The 13,576-nt window shown below is 46.1% G+C and overlaps 1 protein-coding gene across 2 annotated transcripts in view; it reads left to right on the top strand.

Annotated features, from left to right (window-relative positions):
• APMAP (adipocyte plasma membrane associated protein) overlaps nt 1–13,576 on the top strand; it is a 29,752-nt gene that overhangs the window by 5,922 nt on the left and 10,254 nt on the right. For both annotated transcript variants that reach the window (XM_019927565.3, XM_019927564.2), the window contains exons 2-3: nt 2,251–2,367; nt 6,880–6,995. In XM_019927565.3, the coding sequence (XP_019783124.1) occupies nt 2,251–2,367; nt 6,880–6,995 (233 nt within the window). The remainder of the gene's footprint in view (nt 1–2,250; nt 2,368–6,879; nt 6,996–13,576) is intronic.

Here is a 13,576-nt window from a genome sequence, read left to right as displayed (position 1 = left end):
GCACCCCATTTCCAGGTAACAGATTTAGTTTAATCAGAAAACTGTATTAGGACTTCCATGGTGGCTCAGTGGTTAAGAATCCGCCTGCCAATGCAGGGGACACGGGTTCGAGCCATGGTCCGGGAGGATCCCATATGCCACGGAGCGACTAAGCCGTGTGCCACAACTACTGAGCCTGCGCTCTAGAGCTGGCGAGCCGCAGCTGCTGAGCCTACATGCTACAACTACTGAAGCCCGCATGCCTAGAGTCTGTGCTCCGTAACAAAGACAAGCCACAGCAACGAGAAGCCCGTGCACCACAATGAAGAGTAGCACCCGCTCTCCGCAACTAGAGAAAGCCCACGTGCAGCAACAAAGACCCAACGCAACCAAAAATAAATAATAAAATAAAATAAATAAATTAAAAAAAAACTGTATTAGTTTTCTGTGGCCGCCATGACAAGCAACCACACACTTAATGTAAACAACACAAATTGATTCTCTCACAGTTTCGGGCTCAGGAGTCATGCACAGTCTCACTTTGCTGAAACCAAGGTATCAGCAGGGCCACCACGTTCCTCCTGGCAGCTCTAAGGACAGTCTGTTCCTCCTGTTTAGACTGAGGGCAGGATTCAAGCACTTCAGCATGCTGTCCATGTGTCTGTAGGGGGCACTCTGTCATTCTTTCATTTCCACCTACCCCCAGTAGAAGCAGAACGATTTGTTTTCTGCTTTATTTGCTTATTAAAATCATGAATGTTCAGAACTGGGTAGGACTTTGAGGTTACTCTGCCACAAACCCTGAGTCACAGTAGGGAACCGTGGGCTTCGGGGTGCAACAGCTCACCTGAAGTGGCGTGGCTGTAGTTGGGACAGTTGGGGCTGGCACCCAGGCCCCCACATTTCTGCATTCTTCATTGAAACCATCTTGTCAAAAGTCAAGTGAAACATTGCCATCACGTCAAGTTGCTTTGTTAAGTGTGAGTCCTGATTTTTTTCAAGTCAACTTTTTTTGTTAGAAAAAGATTTTCCACTTTAGGAGCTCATGATTTTAATTTGCTTTAAGTTACTCTTGATTTCAGGTGTTCAGTGAATTTGAATACGCTGATGCAAGGAAACAGTGATCCTGGGCAGTTTATTTCTTAGCAGGAGGCTTCACGTGCTCCCTGGTCCATGGGTGAGTGAGGATGTGTGTGAAGATTGTTGGAGAGGAGTTTCAGTCCCCCATGGTCATTTGTCCACACGCTTCGCTAGAGGTCCCAGGGCACTGTCAGGTCTCCGCACGGCTTTCGCAGTGACGGCCTGGAGGTGTGATCTTGTAGGTTCTCTAACTGTCTGTATCTATCCGGCTTCTCCCAGGCAGAAGAGCTGGGGTCACCTCTTGAGCTCTTAGAGGTGCGATGCCCAAAATGGTTGGGGTTGGATGCTCAGGACGTTCTGCTTCTGTTTCCTTCTTCTTTTTTTTTTTAAAAATTAATTTTATGTATTTATTTACTTATTTTTGGCTGTGTTGGGTCTTCGTTGCTGCACACGGGCTTTCTCTAATTGTGGCGAGGGAGGGCTGTTGCAGTGTGTGGACTTCTCATTGCAGTGGCTTCTCTTGTTGCAGAGCACGGGCTCTAGGCATGTGGGCTTTAGTAGTTGTAGCACGTGGGCTCAGTCGTTGTGGCGCGTGGGCTCTAGAGCACAGGCTCAGTAGTTGTGGCGCATGGGCTTAGTTGCTCTGTGGCATGTGGGATCTTCCCAGACCGGGGCACGAACCTGCGTCCCCTGCATCGGCAGGCGGACTCTGAACCACTGCGCCACCAGGGAAGCCCAGGCAGATTCTTAGCCACTGCACCACCAGGGAAGCCCTATTTCCTTCTTGAGTTTGTCTCTGAGCGTTGCTTCTTTGAGTCCAGGCGGCTAGAGGTGGTGGCTGAGGGATGCTGTCTTCCCCGTGGATGAGGGTGGCTCCTTGCCTCAGCGCCACTCTCTCCTCTGTCACTTTGTGCCCATCAGTTCTTTGGGTTGCCCACTTTTAACCTCTGCTAGAGGATCCAAGATACAGCTTAGCAGACTACCTTGGAAATAACTGAGAGGAGTGTCCCACACGCTGAAAGGTTAACAAAAGAGCAAGGGCATGGAGTGCACAGTGCTGACCTTTAGTCACTGACGTGGAGGTGGTGGCGGGCAGGCCAGGCGGGAGGGCTGCCTCTGCCCAGAGGGCCGAGACTGCGGCCACTCCGCCTGAGCCCTGCCCAGTGCCTTCCTGTGCTTTGTCTCCGGCAGCTCCTTCAGTGGCAGAGTGTTCCGAGCCACCTTCCTGATGCTGGCTGTGTTCCTCACCGTCCCCCTGCTTGGTGCCATGATGCTGCTGGACTCTCCCATAGACCCACAGCCTCTCAGGTGAGCTGTTGCACAACTTGGGGGGCTGGGGGTGCTGCTTGACAAAATATAGTAAACGGGCTGAAATGACTTCTCGACTGATAAACCAACCTGCTCTGAAAGGTAGGTTATTATGGGAAGTAGAGATCTGTGATTTCTTTAGTGTCTTTGTTTCATGTTAAGTTAGATGTTGTACAGTATTATCCATGTTACTGTTTCAAAAACAAAACTGTACAAAGCAAAATTAAAAACCAGAAAAATCCCAAACAAGAGAAGCTTAAGTATTAGAGATGATTAACCTGAATTCATTTGAAGTGTCAAAAGCACACATAAACGAAGGTTAAGTTCAAGTTGCCTTCTTTAAATTTTTTAAGTAACTGATTTTTTTTAAAATTGATAAGTGCTATTTGTTCAGCAGTCACAAATATGTTTACTGGAATAAGGATTTATAAGTAGCTGATTTTTAGTAAACCTTGTAATTACTGTTCTGTTTTTCCTAAGTTACCCTTTATCAGTGGGGATCTGTGGGTAATGCAGTCCGTTATAACTTGAAAAAATAGTGTACACCTCAGGGTCTTGTGAATGTATTCACATTTGTAATTACAGTCACGCAGAGCCAGGCTCCTCTTGGTGTGATTATTTATGACATCAAGGGCTGTGCAGTCTGGTTCAGTAAGTTCCTGTTTCCCCTCAGAACCGCCCAGGGTGATGAGGCTGTCTGAAGTTTACTATGAGTGAGTTCATGTAAGACTTTAAAACTTTAGATAAGAACCCTGTCTCAGTATAGAGAGAATCTAACAGGTACAACTGAATAACACGTTGGTGGTTTGTGAGTGAGAGTTGAGGCTCCATGGTGGTGTGTTGGGCGTCCTGTCGAAGGGGCTCCCTCCTGCCGACCCCCTCACTGGGTAGAAGGATGCGGCTAAGCCTGCCCCAAATGCAAACTGCCTGGGCCTTTCTGGATAATCCAGTTGGCCAGGCAGGAGCATGAATTGTGTCCACAGCTGGGGATCAAAACCTGGGCTGGGGAGCCGGCCTTGGAGAGAGGAGGCAGTGAGGAGCAGGTGAGCATCCGGCATCTGAGGGGCAGGGAGGGTTAGAGCTTCCATGACCGAAGACCTGTGATCTCAGTAGAGGTCATTTATTGTGCAGAGTGGTGAAGAAATTCGGGGAAAGAAGGTGTGAAGCCCTGACAGCCTGGAGGGGAGCGAGGTCAGGAAGGCTTTGAGGTTGTGCAGAATGAGCCCTGTCTGTGGAGTAGATGTGCCGGGTGAGGAGAAACCCAGAGAAACCGGTGTGGCTGACGGGCCTCTCCTGGGCTCAGAGTTAGGGAATGACTGGGCCCACATTGGGGCTGTGGGCCCCCAAAGCCAGAACGAAGGCAGAAGGCTGGCAGATGGTGAGAACGGGAACGATCTGGGGTTTGGGGAAAAGTGCTGATAACAGCAGCAAACAGGACTTTTGTAAAACTCCCTTCAGAGCAAAATGAACAAGGAAGGGGGAGACTCACCGACTAGGGTGAGCAGTGCAGTCTCAGTGCTGGTGGGGCTCAGCTGGGGGAGGTGTCCTGGGGGCTCTGTCTGCAGGGGATTCAGGAAAACAGAGGACAGACAGACCCAGAGGGCGCAAGACTAGGGGAGACCCTTCCAGGGTGGCTTGTTATGCAGTTGGTGGCAGTCCTTAGGGAGCAGAGTCAGCGGGAAGGCTGCCAGACTTGGCCAGATCCTGCTGTGCAGAGCAGCCTTCTTTTCTTTGTTAGGAAGATTGGGGACTAGTGGACACGACATAAGTGACATCCCGATTCCTGGAGGGTGTTGCTCAGTGTACGTCAGGATACATTTTGCATGTGGAGAGATGGGAGCCCAGTGGTGTGGTCACCTGTGGTTGGCACTTGCATCAGCTTAGTGGTCCTCACTGCACAGGAGTGTCCGCTCGTGGAACCAGAGGGGTTGGGTGGCTCAAAGATTTCCTGAGCATCTCTGAGGACCCCAGTGTGTATCCCTCCTGAAGGGGTCAGGGGGCATGGGACACTGTCTCTCTCCTTCCCCTGCAGGTCTCCCGTGGGCCTTGCCTGAGTTTTATTTTTTGTGTTTCTATTTGCTCCTCACATCCCTGACCACCTGTAGCATTTTATTGCTACTATTTATTTATTATCTTTGAGTTTTACAGTTTCACTCTGCTAATAAAATGCATACTTTTGACAGTAATGGTAATAGCTTTCAGTTGCTAGAAGAATTATTATTCCTGTTGGTTTTTTAAATCATAGCCACAAAAATCTCTTCTTTAAAACACTGTGTTTTTTGTGTTAAATTTTACAGTAACTGAAAAATATGGTTTAAATATGGCAGAAACAGTCCTATCCTTTTATGAAAAATAATGTTTCTGTTCTTTTCTGGATGGAAGCTGAGTCCTTTCCACAAAGTGGTGGGTGGAGGCTGCGGTGACCACTGCTGAGTTGGGGCCCATGGGCCGTGTCCTGGCCACATGCTTGTGAGACACATTCACAGCTCACAGTCGGGGGGGCATTTCCTCAGTTCCACCTCAGAAGGAAGACTAAAGAGTGATCCTGATCAAATGGAACCATGGGGAGAAACAGGATAAAACTGGAAACTGAGCATAAGTGGTGACTGAAGTTAGGGGGAGTAGCACGAGTGAATAGGAGTTAACAATTAATGAGTTAATGCGAGTCCATGGACCTGGGCCGGCCCAAGGTGCTGGGCTGGGCCTCCTGGGCTGCTGTTCCCTGATGCTTCTGCACCCAGCGGCGGGCCTGGGAGCCCTTTTTGTGTGTCCTTTGCATTTTCTCCTATGTTTCCTTGTTTCCCCGTGGAGATTACTCAGACTCCTTGGGGGCAGGGACAGCACGTGATACACTGACTAGTTTGATGCTGCAGCCGTTCCCTGAGGACTTCCTGAGTGTAGGGAAACCGGCAGCGTCCACGTGGGCAGAGGGAGGTTGAGTCTCAGGGGAGGCTCCTCTGCCCCTGCTCTGTGTGCTCGTCTGTTGTTCCGTTTACACGTGTACCTGCACCTGGGAGGTGTGACCTTCCCGGGCAGAGTTTGAACCCAGGTGTGTTGCAGGTCATGGTCCTGCTCTCCCCCTTTGGAAATAAAACTCCTTAGTTAACCCAAGAGTGTGTTTTTGAAAAGCAGGTAGAAAGCCATAATTGGGAGGCAGCAGATGGTGAAGCGGGGGGATTTAATTTGGGGGGAGTTGGGCTGTGTCTTGAGTAGGGGGCGGAAGGGAGTGAAGAGTTCTGCCTGGAGGGGGATGGGGGTGGAGCGTTCCCACATCACCCCCGCCCCCCGCCTTGGTTGTCCCACTCTGGTGGGCGAAGTGGGGGGGAAGTGGGAGCTCTCCTCCCTTTCTCCCTCCCTCCCACGGTACTCCCCGGAAGCCTCCTGGGTGCCAGGTGTTCAGGATACAACAGGGAAAAAACAACAAATCCCTGATCTCGTGTGTTCTTGTGGGGACAGACAGTTGACATAGAGAAGTGAGAGCTGAAAAGTGCTGCCAACAAAGTCGAGTGGGGTGGGGTCTGTGCTTCTGGGGGCCGTGTTGGACGCTAAATTGGGTGGTGGGAGCAGGCTTCACTGAGAAGGTGATGGAGAGGAGGCAGCAGACTTAGGATGGGAGATGCCTGGTGCCCTCAGGGACCAGCAGGGAGGCAGAGTGAGGGGAGGAGAGTAGGCTGTGGCCGGACTTCAGGGCGAGGAGCTCATGGAAGACCTTGGCTCCGGGGGAGAGGGCCCGTTGCAGGGGTTTGAGGGGCGGTTGCCGTGATCTGTGTTTCCTAAAGTGCAGGTGGGCTGCTGGGTTGCGAGCAGACTGTGGGGGACAAGGGAGGAGGTGGGGAGGGAAGATGGTGGCGTGGACCAGGCTGGCAGCAGAGGACCTGACTTGTACAGGTGACATCAGCAAGAGTTGCTGACGGGTTGGGAGAAATGGCGTATTTGCCTGTGTGTGGAGAGGGGAGAGCTCCTGGGGTGGCTTCTTCGTGCGGGGAGGGGTCCAGGCCAGAGGGAGCTGGGGGGCCCCCGAGAGTGACAGGCGGGAGACAGGTGCGCGTGTGTGGACGCTGGGGCTGTGGCGCCAGGCCCAGCCGTCTTCTGTCCCCTCTGGAGTGGGAGGTGAGGCTGTCACTGTGAAATGTCCACTCCGCTCCCTCCGTCTCAGCTGGACCCGGATGGCCTGGCAGCCCCGGGGGAGAATAAAGGCCTGGGTGTGTGAACTGCAGGGTGGAGCAGGTTGGATGGGTGGGCGGAGGCCCGGTGGCTTCGGGTAGCTGCTCCTGCGGAGTTCTTGCATCAGCCTTGCTTACGTTCTCAGTTCTCTTTCGTGCTGTGACCTTTCCTGATATCCCAGGAAGTTCTTTTTCTTAACTTGTGCTTCTGGCAACTAAGGATGTTATTGGAACATGTGCTCTTTGTCAAAGAATGGGGAGTTATGCGTGTAGGTCCTTGTAGGCCCTCCGTAAATACTTTCTTCATGTACTTTTATAGACAAATCCCTATAATTGCGTTATTTTACAGCTTCAAAGAACCCCCGCTCTTGCTTGGTGTCCTGCAACCAAATACGAAGTTGCGACAGGCGGAAAGGCTTTTTGAAAATCAGCTTGTTGGGCCAGAGTCCATAGCACATATCGGGGGTAAGTAGACCCCTGGGACTTGGCGCTGTCTGTTGCCTGAGTGGGGTCCTGTGGGGGCAGCTCCGTGGGGAGCCCTGGGCAGCCTTCTTGGCTGCGGTCGTGCACGTGTTTGTCTACCAGATGCCCTGCGGGAGACTCTCACCTCTCTGAGTTGCAGGCCATTTTAGTGCTGGGTGATTTTGAGTTCATGTCTGTGAAGCATTTTATTCTGCTCAAACTGTTGGACCCTTTAAAGTGAAAGGAGAAAGGAAAAAATGTGGACAAACATTGGTGTTCAGTTCATTTATCACATTGGGTAGGTGTTACTTGATAGGACGTTCCTAGCACAGATTGTCTTTGTGTAGATTTCATTTTTGAAAAGAACAGGAACCATTCTCAATATTTCCACTTTTTTTTAAAGCTCACTTTGGTGGGTACATTTAAGGGTAACGATCTGCTTCAAACTTGCCCAAACCTAAGAACTGGAATAGGGTCTGGTTCTAATTCTTGAGTCTGTAGCAACCTGGAACAGGTCTTTTCTGTCTGTTAGAATGAGAATTAAGCTCAGGAATCAAAAAATATAGTTAATGAAAAGTTTGCCGAGGGTTGAGATGTGAGGATTTCCCAGCCACTTCTCACCTCTGCTCACTGGCTGTCTTTCCAAAGCACGGTGGAACGGCTGTGGGCATGGGTGGCCAGCGTGCTTCTGTTTCCTTCCGAAGGCCTGTCAGGCCCACACCTCCACTTCTGTTGCTGTGGACCAGCCCCTCTTTCCCAGCCCAACTGTTTGGCTGGCCCAAGGACTGAGTGTTTCTGCCAGTTGGTGGCAAAGTCAGAATTGTTCAGGAAGGATGGGCACTTCGTGATAGAGCTTCATGTTTCTCTTAAAAAGATTTTGATGTTTATTAATTTCACAGATTTTGTGTTTTTGGTTAAAAAAACCCGGTATTGACATTTAAAACTGGAACTTTGAGGAGTTATAGTGATTTTTTAAAAAATCTCTCAGAGAATGCTTTTCTTGTCTTTTCTACTTGGCCTGATGCCTCATCTTGCTCTCTCATCACGCCTCCCTTTTCTCTCTTAAAGGAGCTGCTTGTCCTTTGGTGATATTTCTGGTTACCCCCTGCAGGTGTGAACCGCACAAAGGCCCTGGGGACCCACTGCTGCTGACAGTGGAGGGAGGCACTAGCCTCCGGAGTTGCCGATGAACATCCTTTAAGTTTTTAAATAGACTATGTTTTAGAGCAGTTTTGGAGTCACAGCAAAATTGAGGGGAAGGTACAGATATTTACCATATATCCCATACCCCCTACTTTCCCCATTATTATTATTTTTTAAAATTTATTTTATTTGTTTATTTTTGGCTGCATCGGGTCTTCGGTTGCTGTGCGCGGGCTTTTCTCTAGTTGCGTTGAGCGGGGGCTACTCTTCGTGCGGTATATGGGCTTCTCATCCCAGTGGCTTCTCCTGTTGTGGAGCACGGGCTCTAGGCGTGGGGGCTTCAGTAGTTGTAGCATGCGGGCTCAGTAGTTGTGCCTCGCGGGCTCTAGAGCGCAGGCTCAAGTTGTGGTGCACGGGCTTAGTTGCTCTGCGGTATGTGGGATCTTCCTGGACCAGGGCTTGAACCTGTGTCCTGTGCATTGGCAGGCAGATTCTTAACCACTGTGCCACCAGGGAAGTCCCTTGCCCCGTTATTAACATCTCCCATAAGATGGTACATTTGTTATAATTGATGACCCTCCATTGACACATCATCATCACCAGATTCCACAGTTTACATTAGGGTTCACTCTTGGTGTGTACGTTCTATGGGTTTGGACAAATGTTTAATGACATGCATCCATCATTATAGTATCATACAGAAAATTTTTACTGCCTCTCCAGAAATCCTCTGTGCTCCACCTCTTCATCCCTCTCTGCCCCCAGCCTCTGGCAACCACTGATCTGTTTCCTGTCTCCTTAGTTTTGCCTTTTCCAAATGTCTTAGAGTTAGAATTATACAGCATATAGTTTTTTCACATTGACTTCTTTCACTTACTGATATGCATTTAAGGTTCCTCCATGTCTTTTCATGGCTTTATAGCTCATTCCTTTTTATTGCTGAATAATATTCTGTTGTCTGGATGTAGCGTAGTTTATTTTTCCATTCACCTACTGGAGGACATTTTGGTTGCTTCCAAGGTTTGGAAATTATAAATAAACCTGCTGTAAAGATCTGTGTGCAAATTATTTTGTGGACTTAAGTTTTCAGTTCATTTGGGCAAATACCAAAATAATTGCTGGATCATATAATAAGAGTATGTTTAGTTTCATAAGAAACTACCAAACTGTCTTTCAAAGTGGCTGCACCATTTTCCATTCCCCCTGAGCAGTGAATGAGAGTTCCTGTTGCTCCACATCCTCGCCAGCTGTAGGGCGCGGTCAGCTAACTGCTACGCGGCAGGAAGCTGAAATAAGCTGAGTCATCCTTCCTGTGGCCACTGCGCTTGCGCTGAGTATACTAATGAGGTTTTAAAGTAGCGACCTATCCGATGCTGGCTCACAAATCGCACCATCGGCGAAAGCCAATCATAGAGCGACACATGTTCTTAATCCCTATATAAGCAGACTGCTATAGGATTGCGGGGTCTTCCTTCCATCTTTCTTCAACCAAGCTGTGCTCCAATAAAGTGTGATACGAGAAGAATCTTGCGTGTGGCGGCTCGTTATTCTGCTGGTCGGAAACGGCCCGCCGCAAGATCTAAAGGTCCCTGGTTCGATCCCGGGTTTCGGCACCACTTGCGGCGGGCCGTTTCCGACCAGCAGAATAACGAGCCGCCACACGCAAGATTCTTCTCGTATCACACTTTATTGGAGCACAGCTTGGTTGAAGAAAGATGGAAGGAAGACCCCGCAATCCTATAGCAGTCTGCTTATATAGGGATTAAGAACATGTGTCGCTCTATGATTGGCTTTCGCCGATGGTGCGATTTGTGAGCCAGCATCGGATAGGTCGCTACTTTAAAACCTCATTAGTATACTTAGCGCAAGCGCAGTGGCCACAGGAAGGATGACTCAGCTTATTTCAGCTTCCTGCCGCGTAGCAGTTAGCTGACCGCGCCCTACAGCCAGCATTTGGTGTTGTCAGTGTTCTGGATTTTGGCCATTTTAATAGGTGTGAAGTGGTATCTCATGGCTGTTTTAATTTGCAATGTCCTGCTGGCATATGATGTGGAGCATCTTTTCATATGCTTATTTGCCATCTGTATATCTTCTGTGGTGAGGTGTCTGTTTAAGTCTTTGGGATATTTTTTAAATTGGATTATTCATTTTCTTATTGTTGAGTTTTAAGAGTTCTTCATATATTTTGAATACAAGTTCTTTATCAGATGCATCATTTGCAGATATTTTCTCCCAGTCTGTGGCTTGTCTTCTTATTCTCTAGATGGTGTCCTTCTCAGAGCAGAAGTTTTTAGTTTTAATGAAGTTCAGCTTATCAATTCTTTCTTTCATGGATCATGTCTTTGGTGTTATATTTAAAATGTCATCACCACACCCAAAGTCAACTAAGTTTTCTCCTTTTTTATCTTCTAGGAGTTTTGTAGTTTTGTGTTTTACTTGATCTAGGTCTGTGATCTATTTTGAGTTAATTTTTGTGAAGGGTGTAAGGTCTGTGTCTAGGTTCATCTTTTTGCAGGTGAATGTCCAGTTGTTCCAGCAACATTTGTTGAAGAGACCATCTGTACCTCATTATATTGCCTTTGCTTCTTTGTTAGAGATGAGTTGTGGATCTATTTCTGGGCTCTGTATTCTGTTACTTTGATCTATTTGTCTCTTCTTTTGCTATTACCACACTGCCTTCATTATTGTAGCTTTATAGTAAGTCTTGAAGTCAGGTAGTGTCAGTCCTCCAGCTTTTTGTGTTGGCTATTCTGGATCTTTTGCTTCTCCATATAAGCATTAGAATCATTTGGTGGATATCTACAAAATAGCTGCTTGGGATTGCTTTGAATCTATAGATCAAGATGGGAAGAACCTCTTGACAATGTTGAATCTTCCAATCCATGAACATGGAATATCTCTCCTTTTATTTAGTTCTTTGATTTCTGTTATCAGAGTTCCATGGTTTTCCTCATCTAGATCTTGTACATATTTTGTTATATTTAAACCAAATACTTCATTCTTTTGGAAGCTAGTGTAAATGGTATTCTGATTTTAATTTCAAATTTCACTTGTTCATTGCTGGTATGTAGGAAACTGATTGACTTTTGTATATTATCTTTGTATCCTGCAACCTTGCTGTAATTGCTTATTAGTTCCAGGAGTTTTTTTTGTTATTGTTGATCCTTTGGGATTTTCGACGTAGACAATCATGTCATCTACAAGTGAAGATAGTTTTATTTCCTCCTTCCCCATAAGTATACCTTTTATGTCCTTTTCTGGTCTTATTGCTTTAGCTAGAACTTTCAGTCCAGTATTGTAAAGGAGTTATGAGAGCAGACATCCTTGCTTTGTTCCTGATTTTAGTGGGAAAGCGTCTAGTTTTCACCATTAAGTATGATGTTAACTGTAGGTTTTTTGTAGATATTCTTTATCAAGTTGAGGAAGTTCCCCTCAACTCCTAATTTGCTAAAAGTTTTTATCATGAAATGATTGTTGGGTTTTTGTCAATGCTTTTTCTGCATCTATTGATATGTTCATGTAGTTTTTCTTTACTCTGTTGATATTGTGGATTACTTAACCGATTTTCAAATGCTAAACTAGCCTCACGTACTTGGGATAAATCCCACTTTGTTGGGGTGTATAATTCTTTTTATACATTGTTGGATTTGATTTGCTAATATTTTCTTGAGGATTTTTGCATCTTTGTACATGAGAGATGTTGGTCTGTAGTTTTCTTTTTTTTTAAAATTTATTTTAATTTATTTTTGGCTGCGTTGGGTCTTCGTTGCTGCGCGAGGGCTTTCTGTAGTTGCGGTGAGTGGGGGCTACTCTTCATTGCAGTGCGCGGGCTTCTCATTGCGGGGGCTTCTCTTGTTGCGGAGCACGGACTCTAGGTGTGCAGGCTTCAGTAGTTGTGGCACGTGGGCTCAGTAGTTGTGGCTCATGAGCTCTAGAGCACAGGCTCAGTAGTTGTGGCACATGGGCTTAGTTGCTCCACGGCATGTGGGATCTTCCTGGACCAGGGCTCGAACCCGTGTCCCCTGCATTGGCAGGCAGATTCTTAACCACTGCGCCACCAGGGAAGTCCGGTCTGTAGTTTTCTTGAAGTGACTTTGTCTGGTTTTGGTATTAGGGTGATGCTGGCTTCATAGAATGAGTTAAGAAGTATTTCCTCTGCTTCTATTTTCTGGAAGAGATTATAGAAAATTGGTATCATTTCTTCCTTAAATGTTTAATAGAATTCATCAGTGAACCCATCTCAGTCTGGTACTCTTTTGGAAGGTTATTAATTATTGATTCATTTTCTCAATAGATACAGACCTATTCAGATTGTCTCTTTTCTTCTTGTGTGAGTTTTGGCAGATTGTGTCTTTCAAGGAATTGGACCATTTCATCTACATTATCAAATTTGTGGACATAGAGTTGTTCATAGTGTTCCTTTATTATCCTTTTAATGTCCATGGGGTCTATAGTGATGTTCCCGCCTTCATTTCTGATATTGGTAATTTCTATCTTTTCTCTTTTGTTAGCCTGGCTAGAGGATTATTTATTGGGTTGGCCAAAAAGTGTATTTGGGTTTTCCGTAGCATCTTACGGAAAAACCCAAACGAACTTTTGGGCCAACCCAGTATTTTATTGATCTTTTCAAAGAACCAGCTTTTGTTTTGGTGATTTTTCTCTATTGATTTCCTGTTTTCAATTTCATTGATATCTGCTCTAATTTTTATTATTTCTTTCTTCTGCTTACCTGGGGTTTCATTTGCTCTTCTTTTTCTAGTTTCCTGAGATGGAAACTTAGATGATTGATTTTAGGTCTTTTTTCTTTTCTAATATATGCCTTTGATGCTACAACTTTCTTTCTAAGCACTGATTTCTCTGCAGCCAGAAAATTTTTATAAGTTGTATTTTCATTTTAATTTAGTTCAAAATGTTTTCTAATTTCTCTTGAGGTTTCTTCTTTGAATTATGTGTTATTTAGAAGTGCACGTTGTTTAATCTCCAAGTATTTTGTGATTTTCCAGCTCTCTTTCTGTTACTGATTTCTAGTTTAATTTCATTTTGGTCTGAGAGCAGACGTTGTATGATTTTTATTCTTTTAAATTTGTTAAGGTGTGTGTTGTGGCCCAGAATATGGTCTGTCTTGGTGAATGTTCCATGTGAACTTGAGAAAAATATATATTCTGCTGTTGTTTGGTTGAGGTAGTTGATATCCAGTTAGTCAGTGATGCTGTTGAGTTCAACTGTGTCTTTACTAATTTTCTGTCTGCAGGATCTTTCCATTTCTTTTTTATTTTTTTTATATCGAAGTATAGTTGATTTTCAATGTTGTGTTAATTTCTGCTGTACAGCAAAGTGACTCAGTTACACATATGTATACGTTCTTTTTCATATTCTTTTTCATTATGGGTTATCCCAGGACATTGAATATAGTTCCCTGTGCTGTACAGTCAGACCTTGTT

This window comes from Tursiops truncatus, chromosome 15 (genome assembly GCF_011762595.2).
Source record: "Tursiops truncatus isolate mTurTru1 chromosome 15, mTurTru1.mat.Y, whole genome shotgun sequence".
In the NCBI taxonomy this organism is placed as follows: domain Eukaryota; kingdom Metazoa; phylum Chordata; class Mammalia; order Artiodactyla; family Delphinidae; genus Tursiops; species Tursiops truncatus.
The sequence above is the reverse complement of the archived record's forward strand: the minus strand, read 5'-3'. Positions and strand labels throughout refer to the sequence as shown.